General features: G+C 58.2%; 2 protein-coding genes across 2 annotated transcripts; one reads left to right on the top strand and one right to left on the bottom strand.

Annotated features, from left to right (window-relative positions):
• The first annotated feature begins 531 nt into the window (after window positions 1-531).
• Window positions 532-5,370, top strand: LOC149851832 (perilipin-3-like). Its single transcript, XM_090030311.1, has 4 exons — window positions 532-559; window positions 4,186-4,385; window positions 4,769-4,897; window positions 5,002-5,370. Exons 1-4 carry the CDS (start codon window positions 532-534, stop codon window positions 5,368-5,370), a joined length of 726 nt encoding a protein of 241 aa, XP_089886437.1.
• Window positions 5,371-8,671: 3,301 nt separating this feature from the next.
• Window positions 8,672-14,524, bottom strand: LOC149851831 (uncharacterized). Its single transcript, XM_090030310.1, has 12 exons — window positions 13,975-14,524; window positions 13,426-13,541; window positions 13,088-13,210; window positions 12,599-12,678; window positions 12,085-12,187; window positions 11,892-11,987; window positions 11,504-11,611; window positions 11,042-11,177; window positions 10,353-10,447; window positions 10,011-10,163; window positions 9,316-9,463; window positions 8,672-8,886 (listed from the first exon to the last, which is right to left on the bottom strand). Exons 1-12 carry the CDS (start codon window positions 14,522-14,524, stop codon window positions 8,672-8,674), a joined length of 1,923 nt encoding a protein of 640 aa, XP_089886436.1.
• Between the last annotated feature and the right edge of the window lie 2,186 nt (window positions 14,525-16,710).

The raw sequence follows: 16,710 nt of genomic DNA, 5'->3' as shown, positions 1-16,710 counted from the left end.
CCTCAAGCCACTCACCTCTCTCTCTCCTGACAACTTCCCAATTCAACCTGCCCTGAGCTTGCTGGTTTTGCCCCGTGCCGAGCTTCTTTTTCTAAGCTTGGTGGTCACAAGCCCACACAAACTGCTCCACACTAAGCCTGTCACTGAGCCTGGACTTCCACCCTTCCTGGCCTAAACCACACAGCTGGTCACCAAACCACACAGCTTCCCCACATGAAGCCTATCACTTTAGGACAGGCTACAACCAAGTGCAATATTTTGCTTGTAAGCTTGCCGGTTTCCGAGTGCGCCAAGCTGTTCCGCGCCTTGAAACCCGCCGGCCCACGGCCGCACTGAGTTAGTCGCCCTTGGCTTTCGTGACCTTTGGTCGTTGCAAGCCTTTCACCTCTAAGCTTGCCAGTGAAGACTGACTCCTTGGGACGCCTTCTTCACCTGCAGCAGACCTGCTCCACATCACGCTGCCCATCAGCCCAGAGGCCCTGCCGGGGACCCCTCTGGACAACGCCTGCTGGGCAAAGACCCCGACTGGCCATGGAGGACCCCCACCGCGCCTGGATAGGTAGCTATCGCCCCCACCCTCTCTTCAGCCAAGGACTTGGACTCTGTTTCTCTTCCCTACCTGGACGCCAGCTCTTCCACCGAGTCTCTTTCTCCTGCTGCCGTTGTGTGAGTGTGTGGGAGGGCTCGTGGGAGTGTGTGTGGGAACCAAGCGGTACGGTACAGCGTTCACTTAAGAAAGCTGGTATGTGGACCCTGAGTTGGGTTTTGCTTTATTACAGTTCTGGCCCCGCTCCAATCCCTGCTCCTCACCCTCTAACTTCTGCCTCATTTCCCCCTCTCCTGCTTCTGGCTCACCACCACCTCCAGCCCCTGTCCCATGCTCCTGCGTCTCCAGCCGTCCTGAGCTCCTGTCGGCCTGCAAACCCGTTTCTTTGCTATTGCCTCATCCCCACTGCCTTTTCCCCCGATCTCTGCCACAGCTAATGCTTCATATCCACTGCTTTTTTCCCCGATCTCTGCCACTGCTATTGCCTTATCCCCATTACATTTTCCCAAAGTCCTGCCACTGCTATTGCCTCATCCCTACTGCCTTTTCCCCCAATCTCTGCCACTGCTATTGCCTCGTTCACACTGCCTTTTTCCTCAATTTCTGCCAGTGCTAGTGCCTTATCCCCACTGCCTTTATCTCCAATCTGCGCAACTGCCATTGCCTTATCATTATTGACTCCAAGATGAACATGGGCCGACAATGCGAGATCACGATTGGAAGGGAGAACCGGACCTTGTCGTGCATCCACAGGTGCATCTCTAGCAGGGCCAAGGAGGTGATCCTCGCCCTCTACGCGACACTGGTCAGGCCGCAGCTGGAGTACTGCATCCAGTTCTGTGCGCCCCACTTCAGGAGGGATGTGGAAAACATTGAGAGGGTCCAGAGGAGGGCCACCCGCATGATCTGGGGACAACAGGGCAGACCCTACAATGAGAGACTGTGGGGCCTGAACCTGTTCAGCCTTCACAAGAGAAGATGGGGAGGGGACCTGGTGGCCGTCTATAAACCCATTAGGGGGGATCAGAACGGTTTGGGAGAGACCTTGTTTCCCCTAGCGCCCCCGGGCATAACAAGGAATAACAGCCACAAGTTGTCGGAGAGTAGGTTTAGATTAGACATCCGCAAGAACTACTTCACAGTCAGGGCGGCTAGAATCTGGAACCAACTTCCAAGGGAAGTGGTGCTGGCTCCTACCCTGGGGGTCTTTAAGAAGAGGCTAGATGCCTACCTGGCTGGAGTCATTTGAGCCCAGTTTTTCTCGTGCCCAGGCGGGGGGTCGGGCTTGAAGATCTACAAGGTCCCTTCCCACCCAACTTCTATGATTCTATGATCCCCACTTGCCTTATCAAGAGAGGCAAATTCAAAGCCACAAACACCTGATAACTGCTGTCACCCTCTGGTCCCACAAGGATGGGGTCGGGAGAGGGTGTCTAAGGGTTGGGGCACGTACCACCCCTGCAGACCAGCACAGTGCAGTCCTGGGAGAAGCTGCTCTCTCTTCTCACCATCCTGCCAGGTGAGTCCACGTCTTACTGCCCTAAAATATCCTAAATTGTTGAGATCCCAGAGCTCTCGGCACATGCTGAGCCTGACCAAGGGATCCGCAGGGAGCCTCAACATCTTCCCGTGCGCCCAGGCAAGGACTGGCCTGAAGCTTATAGTTATCTGTTCTTTGTTATTGGTCTCTGCACCCCTCTGCAATGCCTATGGATTCACCTTTTGCAGCAGCTCAATAAACCAGCTCCATTATGTGCCTTGGAAGCGGCTGGATGCGAGTAGCCTGAGAGAAGCGGACAGAGGCTCTTCCCAGCTGCCATCAGGAGGTCATCACAACTCAACACTGGCCCTGCTCCCCATATGGGAGGATTTTGGGGGCATCAGACACATCTACACGACATGTTTACTGTGCACTTGCCTAATGAGCTGCACAGAATGTGCACACATCTATTAGAGAGCACACAACTAATAAAGTCTGCAGTAAGGTAGGACTTGTAAATATAATGCTGCAGAGCCTTTTTTTGTGCACAGCAGCATACAAATTGACCTGTCGAGTTGGCAGGGGCACGAGGGTGCTTCTTCCATGCTGGGGCTGTCTGGCAGCGAGCCCCGCGCCGAAGCACCCTCGTGCCCCAGACAACCCCTCTGCAGCACGCTGAGCCCAGGTGACCCCCTGGCTCCCCTGCCAGCTAGGGCTGCTGTGACTTGGCTCAGCGCGCTGTGATCTGGGCGCACTTGCAGAGACGCAGCCAGGAGGTATCCGCCTTAAGGATGTAGATGCGGTCCATGTCTTTACAGAGCAGAAAGATCCCAACAAAAATGGCAAGAAGCCTTTAGCATGAGAAGAGCGACTGCAACGCTGCCTAGGTGTTGCAAAAAGCCATACCACTTTAGCAGTCTTTGAGGCACATTTTATTTGAGGCCCTACCAAGGGCTTCAGATATTTCCAAAGTCTTTTGGCAGTTCTCCTAGACAGGTGATCATTCAACCACTCATCCTCCTGGAGACTTGGGGTTCAGATGACCTGAAATTTTGCCTGCCGTCAGTCATATAGCCTCAGAAGCAAGTGAGAGTGGAGCCTCCCATTTCCATACAGTGGGCTTTAAACTCCAACACCTCAGCGGGTACTAAACCATGCCAGAGGAACAGTTATCCCCAGAAACGCTTAAGGAAAACTGCGTACATGGACCCAGATCCATGGTGTTTCCCCTGGCAGGAGCAGCCTCTCTGCAGCCTGCTGGAGCACCTCATGTGCTCCCCCTTCCTGGGGTCCCTGCCTGTCTCAGGCCAGGGAGCTGCATAGCAATGACTAGTTCAATGGGCAGAAGGATGTGCTAAACCAAACCCGAACAGCTTCTTTAAAGTGAAGCCCTTATGTGAATCCACAGCAAATCTCAGAAGGATTTGGAGCACTAATAAATTCTGCTGTCTTTTTATTACATGTTACACACCTACTCAAGCTACTGAACTTCATAGTTTGGAAGAGCCTTCCCCAGTCCTGGGGCATCTCTTTTTGGCTGCTCCTGGCACTAATGGGGGGACTGGAGTCGAGCGAGGGGCTGGATGGATTCCAGCCTGTTCTCCTTGGCTCCGAGAGAGTGACCTCTGGAAGCTGTGCTGCATAGCCAAGAAGCTGCGCAGGAAGAGGCAACCACTGCTTTACTGCTCTTTGGAGCAGTACAGTTGGGTTAGTGCAGCACGAAGTGGCCACAACCACTGGGCAGGGGTGTCCTGGTCCAGGGTGCCCCAGCTCCAGTCATGACGTGGTGAGCAGAGCCCGGAGGCACTTGTGGTTCAGAGGCTGCTAGCCAAGCCCTCTGAGGGTCCCACAGGCAGGATGACACTATGCAAGGCCCTTCATAGGGCTTGGTTGGAGTCAGATGGTTTCACTGGGGTGGAGGGGTCCCCAACATCTGGGGGCAGGGAGGCTGTGCCAGGCTTTGGAGACGACCCTTAACCCCTAGCTGAGCCCTGCTCCCGCTAGTGCAAGGCAGCTGTGCCATACTTGCTTTCCCCTGGGTTCACTGTCCCCACAAGCTTCCTCAGGGGCCCTGACTCCCCCTGCCTGGGCTGATGCCCGAGTCTGCAGGTCCTGCCTGGTCCCCACTGATGGGGTGGTTTCCCCTGCTTTCTTCCAGCTGCCCTTGCTGCCGCTGTGCAAGGGGCAGAGGTGGCTGGGCTGGAGCAGCAGAAGCAGCAGCAGAGCTATTACGTGTGCCTGGGCTCCCTCTCGGGCGGCCTGCAGCAGCGAGCCTACCAGCACTCCCTGGGCAAGATGAGGCGTGCCAGGCAGAGCACCCTGGAGGCCCTGGTCCAACTGCAGCAAGCTGTGGACCTGGTAGGGCCTCCCTTCCTGCAGCACCCCTTCTTCCTCCTGGGGGTCAGGGCATTACAGGAGCTGGCCTGCCTGGGTGTGCACCTGGAGAAGAGTGCCAGCAGGGGCTGAGTGTGCAGGGTTTGTGTCCAAAAGGAACCTGATGGTGCAGGTGTCCCCTCCCTACACCACACCCCCATCTGGGCATGGGATCAAGTGCTCCCTCCTTCCCTAGCCTTCAGCTTGCCTGAGAACCTAAGTCTCCAGGGCCTGCTTCCTGTGGGGCTGGGTGGTATCTCTGCTCCTGTACCACGGGCTCCAGAAGGCATCTGTGATTGCCTAAGTGGAGGAGGATGCTGGGGGTGTTGGCACTGTGCTGCCTTGTAATGTGATCTTGTGTGCCCTAGATTGGCTCTGCCAAGCAGGCTGGGGATCAGACGGTGCATGACAGCCAGGAGAAGCTGCAGCAGCTGTGGCTGGAGTGGCGCCAGGGCCAGCCAGGAAGCCATGAGGGGGACAGCACCCCACGGCCGGAGGTAGGACTGTGCCCCTCCTCTGGAGCAGCCTGGCTATGCCCTGGAGCAAGTCTTGCCCTTGGGGAGCCTCCTTTCACTCCCCACTTCCTTGTCTCTCCCTGCAGGAGATGGGCTCCCAGGCTCTGTCCACTGCCCAGACCCTCCTCCAGCATGAGCACGATGCCTGGCAGAGCCTGACGGCCAGTATCCAGGGGCTGCCAAGCAGTGTGCAGGAGCAGGTCCAGCGGGGCTGCCGGCACCTGGGGGAGCTTCAGGCTGCCTTCTCCAGTGCCCCGTCCTTCCAGGAGCTGCCTGAGGAGCTCCTGAGCCAGAGCCGGGAGAAGCTGGCCAAGGCCCAGGAGTGCCTGGACAAGCTGCTGGAGTGTGTGATGAAGGACATCCCCCTCGCCTGGATCGTGGGGCCATTTGCTCCTGCTGGAGGCTCTGCAGAGCAGGTGGAGGAGCCTGCAGGGGAAGGGAAGGTGGAGCCCTGAAGCAATGAGCTTTTGGGCCACAGCTAGTAAAGGGGCCCTGTCCCTCTCCAAGGGATTTGATTTGGGCTGTGAAGGTGGGCTAGTCTCATCACCGTCCTTCTGATGGCCAAGTCTTTTGTCCTCCCCCCTGAGCTGGGTATTCACCTGGGAAGCCCAGGAAGGGCTGCCCTTCCCTGGATGGCTCTAATCCTGCTGTACCAATTGACCTGTTAGTTGCCTCCTGATTCAAGGTTTCTTCTGCTCCAAGTAGCTTGCCGGCATTGTGACTGGGTCTGCTGGCTTAGTGTTGCTCACTGGGTGAACATGCTCGGGAGAGACCGAGTGCTTCCATCAAGTTGTTGCAGGGAGGGAAGGAGTCCTCTTGAAGCAGTCTTGTACCAGGTGGAAGCATCCCCTCTACTAGAATAAATGCTGCATTTGAAAAACGGCTCTTCCGATTGGCTTCCAGGTGGACCGTCCTCGGCAAGTCCTGTTCCTGCACTGTCTCACTTTCCCAGCTGACTTCCCCATCCTACTGCTGGAAAGGAAGCGGCTCGTTCCCTCTCCCTCTTGGCCTCGTCTCGCTTGTTCCAGCCTCCTGCGTTCTCTCCTAGCCCTTGCTCCTGTTGTGCTTGTCAGTCATTCCTTCCTCCCTCTTGTTGTAACGAACTGGAGGAAGCAGAGGGACACCAGGTGCCTTGTATTTTGCCCACTTGCAGGAAGCCTGCCGGAGCTGTATGCACTTTGCCCTTCTCCCCTGCCTTTCTCTCTCTCCCCTAGGGCAGTTGCTCCTTTGCCTCCTAGGGCGTGTTGGGGCTGAAGGCAGTCCCCCCAGAGTTAGCAGGGCACCTGGCTGAGCAGGTGGGTGGGGATGTGCATCTGGGAGTGGGAGGGCAGGAGGGGCTGGGGCTGGGGTCAGGGTCATGGGTTGTGAGAGCATGGGCCCAGGGCCTGGGGAAGGGCCACAATCCCCTCCTCCCATCCTTGCCTGTGAACTGGGTGCTGGTTGCAGGGTGGGCAGCAGCTCGGCCCCAGTCCAATGCGGTCACTGCCCCATAATCACAGCCCCTGGTCCCACCTGCCTTCCTGCTCCTGACTGCAGTTCCCCCCTGGCAGCAGCCTTATCCTAGTCACCCAGCCCACACGGGTTCCACCCCCAGCCATGGGTGTGGGGCAGAGGGCTTGGGGTATCTGTCCAGTGGAGCTGGGCTAGGCTTCCCACCCCTCCCTAATTAGGTGGGACAGTCCTGGAATGGGATCCCCAAGTTGCTGCTGCTGCTGCTGCTGCCCTCCCCGTGGGAAATGGTGGGTTAACTCTCTTTTTGTCGGCTGGCAGCGTTCCAGCCTGCAAAGGGCTGCCAGGAGCAGGATGCACGGGGGCCACATGCATGTGTCGTACATGGAGTAGGTGGAGCCCCGGGCAGTGCCCTGTTGGTGTGTGCATTCCCCAGGGTGGGGTATGGCGGGGTACATGTCCCCAAAGACTGTGTCTCCAAGGCTGGGGGTGGATGCAGGCTGCCTGCTGCAGTCTCAGGGTTCACACACTTTTGCTCTGTGTCTTGCCCTCTGAGCCAAGGCAGAATGGGTGTTCCCCTCTTTATGGCAGCCTTTCAGGTATTTGAAGACTGTCTTATGAGCCATTAATCACCTTGGCTGCTGGCAGGCATGAAAGAAAAAGAAAACGTGCTTTACTGGAAGAGGCAGAGCGTTAGTTTGACCTGGCTCCCCAGTGTCTGTGTGGCTCCCAGGCTTCAGTGTGGCTTTTTGGCACTTCTATCTAAAGCTGATTCTGATTCAATCGGGAATGAATTCAAGGTGCCAAAACAGCACTGCTGAAGCACGGGATCGGTCCAGACGTTGGGCGATCTGGGTCCGACTAATGTGCCATCTCTTCTGGGCATGTGCTGGGCTTGGCGCAGGGGCACGTGGACTTTGAAGTAATGCGCCATCTTTGTGTGTTGAGTCTGTGAGCAGCACTCTTGTCCAAGCTAAATATGTCTCGTTCTCTCAACTTTTCCTCGCAGGGCTTACTTTCCAACCCCTTTCTCGCTCTTTTGTCTCCCCCTTCTGGAGCCTTTACACCTTCCCCGATTTTCTGTCTGAAAGGTGGAAGCCAGAACTTCAAACGCTCTCAGTGAGACATAACCGGCAGTGAGTACACTACAGAGCCTCTTGTACAGTCGGGCTGTGTTGCTGACACGTGTTTGATGCTGTGATCCACCAACCCTCCAGCTCCACCAGAGAGCGCCTCCCCCGCCCCTCACCTGGAAGCTGCTTCTCAGGCAGCTTTTCTTCTTAATGGAACAGGTGCACCCTAGTCCCCTGGCTCACAGAGACCGATTCACAAGGGATTGCCCCCTTCCCACACCTCAGGCCAGCTCTCGCCTGCAGAAGCTACAGCCTCTAGGCATCTTAGGTAGGCTCCCATGGGTCACGGCTAACAAAAGAAACAACCAAACGCATTGGGTGGGGCACTCTGTCCTGCAGTCCCTGCACAGCTCGATCCTTGAGCCTGGCCGGGCTCAGATCTGACTCCTCAGCTCACACGCTCTGTTTCAATTCCCTGCTTGGCCCCACACCTTCCTGTAGCCAGGCCCCCTTCCCTGACTGGGCACAGGAAGGGCTCCTTTCTAAGGAGCAGGCTTACAGCTCTGCAGTTTGCCTCCCTGCCGCTTCCACCCTGCATAACAGAGGTAAGGCCCCTGTTACAGGGGTGCGGCGCTGGACACTAGTCCACGTGAGGCCTCCCCAGGGCCACATAGAGCAGAAAAATGACTTCCTTTGAGTTGCAAGGGACACTCCTGTCAATGCACACTGGTTTGGTAGTGGCATTTTTGGCAACGAGAGCACATTGCACTCATATTCAGGTTATGGTAATGCCCAGGTCCTTCTCTGCAGTTGGTGCATGGACATTGTCGGTCGGGACCTGATTCTGGCTTGGGCCAGGGCTGGGCAGTGGGCTTGGTCTGGCATGTGCAGCACTGAGGTCTGGTCCTGGGTGGGGGTGGGGCCCCATACAGGCTCACGGGGCAGGCTTTAGAGTCCTGACGGTCAGCTCTGGGCCAGGCGGCCAGCGCAGAAACACCACCAGAGAGCGCCTCCCCTGCCCCTCACCTGGAAGCTGCTTCTCAGGCAGCTTTTCCTCTTAGTGGAACAGGTACACCCTAGTCCCCCTGTCACGGAGACCGATTCACAAAGATTGCCCCCTTCCCACCCTCAGAGCTCTCACCTGCAGAAGCTACAGCCTCCCTTCTGCTCTGCACATGGTTTTCAAGAGGAGATCAGTTCTTGTAATGGGGCCCAGTGCACACCCCATGTTTAGCTAAGGGTGACTGCTTCTTGGATGATTGCCTCCACCTTTCAACAGCACACTGCCCTCCAGCCCCCAAGCAGAGGGGCAATCAGAAGGAGTCGATGACCCTAGCGTGGTGGCTGGTTCCGGGATGGAGGTTCCCTCTGTGGGCGTCTTGCTGCCTGGGGGGCTCTGGATGGTGCCTTTGCTCAGGGAGGTGCTGTCAGCCTCGCTGGTGGTTGAAGCTGTCACCATCAGAGATGAGAAAAAGCAAAGGGTGATCAGAGATGCGTGTTGGTGAATTTAAGTCTTCTAAACAGAAGACTTAAAGGTGATGGGCTGTATGGCTGCCCTGTGCTTGAGGCCTAGTTAAATGCCTAAATGGTTTCAGCAGTCATAGGATGTGGGAGACCTGTTTTATGGCCAATTCCTCCATGGGGAGATGAACACTCACTGCCTGGCGTGTAGGGCGGGGGGGAGGAAATGGGTCCTGGCAATGGCAGGAGGAGAAGGGAATGGGGCCCAGTGGAGAGCTGATACCAGGCCAGGTGTCCTTGGGGACAGAGGGGACAACTCCCCACACACCAAAGGGCGAAGGTCTGTGTCGGTGCCCTGAGGCTCCGTCTGTCTTTTCACAGGTCTCTGATCTGCAGGGGCAGAGGAGGGAACGGTACCTGCAGAAGGGACGTTGGGCTGCTGCAGAGGGGAGGGGGTCCTGGAGGAGCTTGCCAGCAAGCTGTGGCCTTGCAGCTCTCTGGGCAGCTGTTTGAAGCCCTTCATGACCAGCAGCTTCCTCATGACCCTGGCAGGGATTTCTTCCTCCTGTGAAGGGACAAGAACCAGGGAGAGACTCATTACCCTCTGGGAGGTGGCAGCCACAGCAGTGTCACAGCACCAGGAAACAGCAGCTCCTCCCCGTCTCTAAGAGCTGGATCAAGCACAACGTCTAAGACAGACTCTCTCAGGCTGCTTGAGACAGGGAGGATCCTTCTTGGAGCAGGGGTTGACCTAGACGAGTGCCTGGGGGGCTTACTCTTCTATGACTCCATAGCCCGGGGCCACTTGTGGTGACCTGGGGCCACAAAGGCCCTCAACCTAGGCAGTGGCAGCTTCTCCTGATGGAGTTGTACATGTGGTCATAGGTCCTGGCTAGAGACACGCAGCTGAAGGAGCCGTATTTGTGCAAGGGACACGCTGGTGCCATCCTGAGCATACAGCCAAACTAACTCCTTTCTCAAAGGCACTTGCCAGGGTTCCCGTTTGCTTTCACACTTATGGGATTGAGTTAAGTGTCCGTGGGATGAAGTGGCCAAGAAGTGAGGGGCCCTATGCCCCTGCACCCACTCCCTGATCCCAACCCTCTGCTTACCTTGTCCCCGATCAGCTGGCCGGCTTCCCCCAGCATGGCGTAGAGGAGGATCAGCGCAGCACGGCTGACACACATGTTGATGTCCAGGACCCCTGCAAGAGCCCTCTGCACGAAACATCTCCTTTGCCCCTCTGATAAGATCTTTTGAAGCACCTGAAACCAAGGGGACAGAAAGTGTTTGCAAATCCCAGAGCCGGGCTCCGTGACCAAGCTAGCTCCTCACCAGGGCAGTAGTAGGAAACCGTGGGAGCTGCAGAGAAGCAGCAGGCCTTTCTCCACAGCCCTGGACACAGCCAGTGCAAGGACACACAGCTTTGCCAGGGCTGGGCAGAGCATCCTTACCTCCCCGACTTGAGCCAGGTCCATGTAGCTCTGGACCTGGCTGTGCTGTTCCCGGCTTACGTGGAGAAGCCCCTCTGCCTCCTGTGTGTCTTGCCCTAGGACAGACAGAAAGATCTTACTCAGAGCCGGCATTGTGGCCTCAGTGCTTGGTGTCTGCCCAGTGGAGCCAGCGCTGCCGCATGGCACAGCGTGCTCAGGGCCCTGGCAGGGTTTCGTCGTCCTGAGTCGTAAGTGCTCATCCAAGCTCCCTAGGTATCCTGTGTCCTTTATGTTGTGGGGGCGCTGGGACTGGCTGCCTGGTTTAGACAGGGTCAAACAGCAGAAATGCACGCACCCCTTCCAGACAAGCGCTGCTCCAAGGTACTTCCCTGGCAAATTCCCAGCCTCTTTCTTGTGGTATGTGCCCCTGCCCCTGCCCCTGCCCCTGCCCAGCGGGGACTCTTTCCCTCCATGTCTCTCCCAGCACTTTTTTCCTTTCCCCACTTTTGAGGGCAGACCCTGAACATGGTGATTTTCCTAGCCTGCGACCCAGCTGGGCTCTGGAGTAAAAGGGCTGGTGTCCATTTGCACACTAATCTGGGTGTGGGCAACCATTGGCAGGGGAAGCTTCTTGTCCCCGAGCTGGGATCAGTGTGTGGACAGAAGGATTGTTTCCATAGGGGTCTTGCACCCTGGCTGGGCTTCCTTACCCTTGTGGTGCAGCAAGATTTGGGCGAGCAGGTAGATGCCCTCCCTGGCCTGGCAGCTGATGTCTGCTGCTGGGTGGCTGAGGGACAGACACAGCTGGGCCGCGGTGTCACCCATCTGGGGCATGTCAGGCGAGTCCTAACAAGGGGGAGAGGGGAAGGGAATGCGTCTGCATCGTACCTTGCATCACACACACTCTTCCCCAGCCTGGGTGTCTCTGTCCATCTCCTCCTGCTGCCCCATGCCGCAGGATAGGTCAGGCCAGAACAGGTAGTGCCAGAGCATTCAAGCCCTCTGTTCCCCTCACAGCCTGGAGCCGAGGGACTCGAGCTGGTTCCCTGGAGGTCTGCCTGCCCTGCTGCTCCAGGACGACCAGCACCAAATGTGACACTGCCCGGAGCAGGGCGAGCACATGGCAGCCTCAAAAGTCCCAGGAGGCACCCCTGCGCCCAGGAACCCCCTACCTCAAACCGCGGGAGGAGAGAAGCAGCAAAGCGGAGAAGGGCGCTGCTGCTCCTCATGGCCTTTGCCCTGGCTATGGCATTGGGAGACTGCAGCCAGGATGTCAGGTGCTGTGGGAGAAACCAGGTCAATGGCCACTGCCCCTGCAGTGCCCACAAGCCCATGCCCTTGCTCTGCCTCAGGGCTATCCTGCAGGTTGGAGGATCTGCCGCACGGTCCAAGGGTCTGAAAAGGGCTCTCCAGGCCTGGTGCAGACAATGCTGATCCCTCGGGACAAAGCTGTCTGTCTCCTGACAGGGCAGGGATGCATCCCCGAGGACAAGCTTGGGCAGCTCACAGGGCACTGAGGCCGTCCCTCCCCGGAGCCCAGCTCCTCCGCGCCGTGCTCACCTCCCAAAGGAACTGCAGCCTGCCCAAGCTGGGTTTGGTGGCCATCAGGCTCCTCAGCATGGCCTCCAGGTCCTCCATGTGCTTCTGCTCTTTGGTCTGCAGGGGAAGGATAGCCAAGGCTGAGTACCATGCGGCCTGGGGCTGCACCTGCCAGGCAATGGCAGCAGGACTGTGTAGGGGGAGGAGGACTGACCCTGACATAAAGGCTGTTTGGTGTTGCGGACGTCAGGCAGATCTTCAGGGTGGTCTGCAGCAGGCACGACTCCATGGCTGGCTCCAGGGCTGGCTTCAGCTCGCTGTCAGGAGAGAGGCGCCTGTGTGAGCCTGGGCTCTGTGGGGCTGGTGGGGGCACTGCCCTGGGCTGGACAGGGGTGGTGGAGTCGGCACCAGTTGGCAAGAGTGGAAGCAGGAGCTGACAGGTGGTTACGAACCGGCTGACGTCTCCCAGCCCACCCGTACAAGGGCTGCAATAGAGCCCCCTCTCCCACTGCCCCGTGACCCTGCTGCCCTCCTGCAAGAGCCCCACAGCTATCCTGTCCTCAAGGACGTCCCGCCACCCCTGGAGGGAAATGCCTCCCCAGCCAGCAGATAGTGATGCCCCTGCTCTATTGCAAAATGGCCTGTGATGTGGGTGGGGTGAGCGAGTAACTCGGAGCAAGGCCAGAGCCAATATCAGGGCTGGAAGTGTTGGGCAGGGACGCCAGTACCTGAGGCTGCAGATGGCAGCTATGCTGTTGCACAGGATCCTGTTTGGCTCTTCATCCTGTGTCTCTGTCTCCATCAGGCCCTGGGAGCCCCAAAGGCCCATGTGAGATTAGGGCCCCACAGGCCACAGGCCCGTCCTGCAGGGGAGACCCCCCAGCGCTCCAGGCACAGGCAGCTGGATCCTGCTCGCTATGGCAGGACCCCTCCCACATTTCCCTCGCACCCACACACCCAACATGGCCAGCCCTCCCCTTCCAGCTCCCTCTCACACAAACCCCTGCACCCAACCGCTCACGCCCTGATCCCACCCAGATGCAGGATTCGCCCACTGGCCTGTATGGCTTTAGCCCAGCAGCTCCCTTCCCTGCTCTCCCACATCACCGCCCAGGCATGCCTGCCCTCCCCTGGGCGCTCCCTGCCTTCCTGGCCTTGGGAGCCCCTATCCCTTCTCTCTCCACTCCCCACGGTGCCCAGTGCTTGGCCAAGCTCACCATGATCTTCTGTAGCAGGACCACTTTGCAGATCTCCGGCTCCAGGGTGTCCTCTCCCCTCTGCTTGGTGGCTCTGCAGAGTGTGGGGATGGCGAGAAGGAAGCGCTCTCCGTTCTCCTTGTCCTGCATCCCCCCAGCACGGGATAGGAGGAAAGACAGCGTGTTGGCCAGGGACCTTCCCGTCCTCCCCTAATCAAATGTGGGACGAAGACCCCTTGGATGCCCCGCTTTCCTTGCACTGGTCTCGTGCTGGGGAAGCAGAGTGAGAAGCAGAGGCAGCAGCCGTGATGGGAGTCAAGGGTGGGCCGGGTGCCAGTTCCCTTAGGGGACTTCCCTACCTTTCCTTGGCCCTGGAGGTGCAGTATGATGTCTCTGAGGGCTTCTTCCTCCAGCAGCATCAGGTCTTCACCCTCCTGCTCTTCCTCCGCCTCCTCGCCTGGCCGGTAGGGAATCACTTCACAAGGGAGGAAAAGGGGAGAGGGTGACTCCTGCTGCAGCTTGGCGGGTGTGAAGGGGCGCAGGGGGCTCAGAGATGCTTTCATCTTCCTTCTGGAGCCTAGAGCCCTGTGCCAGAGCACGTCTCACACACCACCTCCCCGTGCTCCTCCTCTGCATTTTCAACCTCGTGCCCCCATGACTGAAGGGGACCAGATTGTCCCTACTTCCTCGGCAGGTGCCGGCCCCTGCACCGACCATGGTTGCGCCTAAGTCAAGCCTCACGGTGCCCTGCTGCAGGGAACGGTGCCCGTGACCCTGGGATCACTGGAGATGTATGGCTCAGGCCCTTTGTCCTGGCTAAGATTCAACTGCATGCCGCCAGGGATGGACAGACTGGGCTGAGCGAGCCCACTGTCCCCAGGTTTTTGGCACCCAGGCTGTCTCCTCACCTTTCATGGTGGTGCCATAGGGCGAGTTGCCCCCAGACTCCACGGAGCTGTCGAGGTCTCCCCGGGAGGAGCTGGAGCTGAGGCTGGGGCTCGGGCAGGGCTTGCTGACCTCCTGCCCCAGGGAAGCCGCGTCCCCCTCCATGATGGTGCAGGGGGCCGCCTCCTCGGGCCTGGGTTCAGGGCACAGGTCGTGGTGGCTGGGTGCCCTGGGAGGGGAGCTGCATGGCAGTCCTGGTTGGTGCTCTGTCTGTGCTGGGTCCTGCCTGTCCAGCCGGAGCGGGGGCCACCTCCCCACTTTCCGAGAGGGCTCCTCTCCTTCCTCCCTCTTTCTTCCCGGAGCTGCGGGGGTCCTCCTCCAGCACAGCAGGCATGTCCACCACCTGGTCTTGATCGTCTCCACTGCACCAGTGGAGTGGGTGCTCTCCTCCTCTGGCCCAGGCCTCCTGCTGCTGTCCTCCTCCCCCGGGGACACCTTGGTCGTCCTGTGCTTCAGCATCCGCCTCAGCCTGTCCATCCTGGCAGGGCGCAGCAGCAGTCGTGAGCCAGGCATCAAAGCTTCTTCTCCCTAACCCCCTGTCTGCCCTCCCCGGCCACCTGGGCCAGTCTCCCTTGTGCAGGACACAGGCAGCTCGCTCAGCTTTTCCCTCCCCATCCCAGCAGCTTTGGTCCCAGGGCTCTCAGGCTTTGAGAGCTGCGTGGTCAGGGGCAAAGACCTTCAGTTGGTTTGGACAAGCAGCTCCCTCCCCCTGCTGCAGCCCACTCCCTGCTCCTGACTGGGATGGACTGAAACCCGGGAGTCCAGGCCTCCCCTCGGACGTGCTCTCTGCCTGGGATACAGGAGCGCCAAACCAGTGACATGTGGAGCCCGGTGCATGAGAGCTGTGGGTGCTCAGCAGCACCACAGGTTTAGGCTCCCAGCGCCACTCCGCCTGGGGAGCAGTTCCTGCCTGGGGAGGGGTTGGGAGTCCGCCCTTGGGGATCTTTCCGAACACCCTGCAGGTGGCCGTGGGGAGCCCCAGGGGCTGCGTCGCTACATGGAGGCTTTGATTCTCCAGCCAAATTTGCAAATATGTGAAGGCGGCAGGGGCGCGCTGAAGGCCACTCACTTGCCCTGGGGGATGGAGCGCTGCTGGGCAGATGCTCAGAGACCGTCCGGGTGTGCTGCGATCCGCTTGAGGCTCAGGCACTGCGGGGTCCCGACGCTCTTCTCCGGCGCCTCCGCTGCTTCCTAGGAGCTGTAGCCGCTGGGTGTGAGGTCCGCTAGGCGAAAAGGGACTACAGGGTCACATCCCTAGGGTGGCTGGACCATAGCCCTTTAGACAGCCCCTTGCCCTCCTAGAATTTGCACTTCTCCTTCCTCCTGCCCTTTTCCCTGGGTGCTTCCCCACTCACAGGAGACCTGTCGCTCCCCGACATGCCCCTGTGGCCCTTCACTCCAAACCAAATTGAACGCCTGCTCCTTCGGGGTAGACGTTCGCGTCCTCTCTGCTGCTCTCCGCCTCTCTTCTACCTATGGGGTGTCTTTATGCCTGTCACTACCCAGGAAAGGACCTATTCCCCTGCTCTGCATTATCCATATCTCTGGCGCTACATTTACTCTAATGACAACCAGTGTTCCTGTCCACACGGGCTGTGCACCATGCCTTATCTATCCTGGCTCTGAAGGAGACCCTGGGTCACGAACCATTTGGTGGCTTTAGGTTCACAGTTCAGGAAAAAGCGGTCTGAATCAGAGATGCGAAACACACACAGGTTAAAACAGAAACATTTCTTATCCTGTCCTATTCAGAGTGTTGCCTCTGGACCGTGCCCAGCTCCTATCTGCTACATATGGAGCGGGAAGGAACGGTTTCTCTGAAGGCTGGCCTTCTGTGGATGCACAATTAGTCTTTACCTCTTTCTGACCTGCCGGACCCGGGCCTGAAATCAGAAGAGACCCTCGCCACCTCCACAAGGATGTGAGCCTCAGGGTGGTTTGTCCAGTTCCCCGAGCCTTACCTGCTCACCCTCAGCTGAGTGATGTCTAGGAAAAATCCTCCTCTGCACTGGGTCTGTTGTCCTTCTCCAGCGGCTGTCAGGCAATCGCTACGAGAAACAAGAAGTGCCATGAAGTCTCACAAGCTTGCATCAGATACTTAAGCACCCTGACCCTGATTCCAAGAGGGAAATGAATACTGAAGTGAGGTCAGTGAGGCAGGATCTCATGTGAGCAACACGTCTGTGGGTCAAGATGATAGACATAGGCTACATGCTCAGGGGCGAGGCTGAGGTTGTGAAAATGTGGAGGAAAGAAGAGGAGGATTTTTTACAAAAAACTCCATCATTTGGAGCTGTGACCCCTGTAGCTTAAGGTGTTCTCCTCGCCTGGGGCAGACTTGTCTGTCCTGTCTTTTTTCCAACAGACCTGGAAAAGGAAACAGGCTTTATGTGGGGGCCACCTAGGCTGGGCACGGCTTGGTGATCCTTTTGCCTGGCTTTAAAAGCAAGTAGAAAAAGGAGTAGGAACAGGGACCAGCCACTTGGCCAGGCCTTTCTCAAACTGTGAGGTAAGGGGCGTTTTGGTGAGTATAAACTGCAAGGTCAGGTCCCACTGAACCCCAAGGCCCCACGAGACTGGGAAGCGGGTGGAAATGTCATCAAGTCAGGTCATGGGGAACTGGTGCTGCCTTAGTCGGGGGGACACGTGCCCCCCTGCGACCAGTCTCGCAGCACAGCGCGTAGGGGTCCCCCCTGCTG

This window comes from Crocodylus siamensis, unplaced genomic scaffold (assembly GCF_052110815.1).
Source record: "Crocodylus siamensis isolate JL-2025a unplaced genomic scaffold, ASM5211081v1 HiC_scaffold_146, whole genome shotgun sequence".
Lineage (NCBI taxonomy): Eukaryota > Metazoa > Chordata > Crocodylia > Crocodylidae > Crocodylus > Crocodylus siamensis.
The sequence above is the reverse complement of the archived record's forward strand: the minus strand, read 5'-3'. Positions and strand labels throughout refer to the sequence as shown.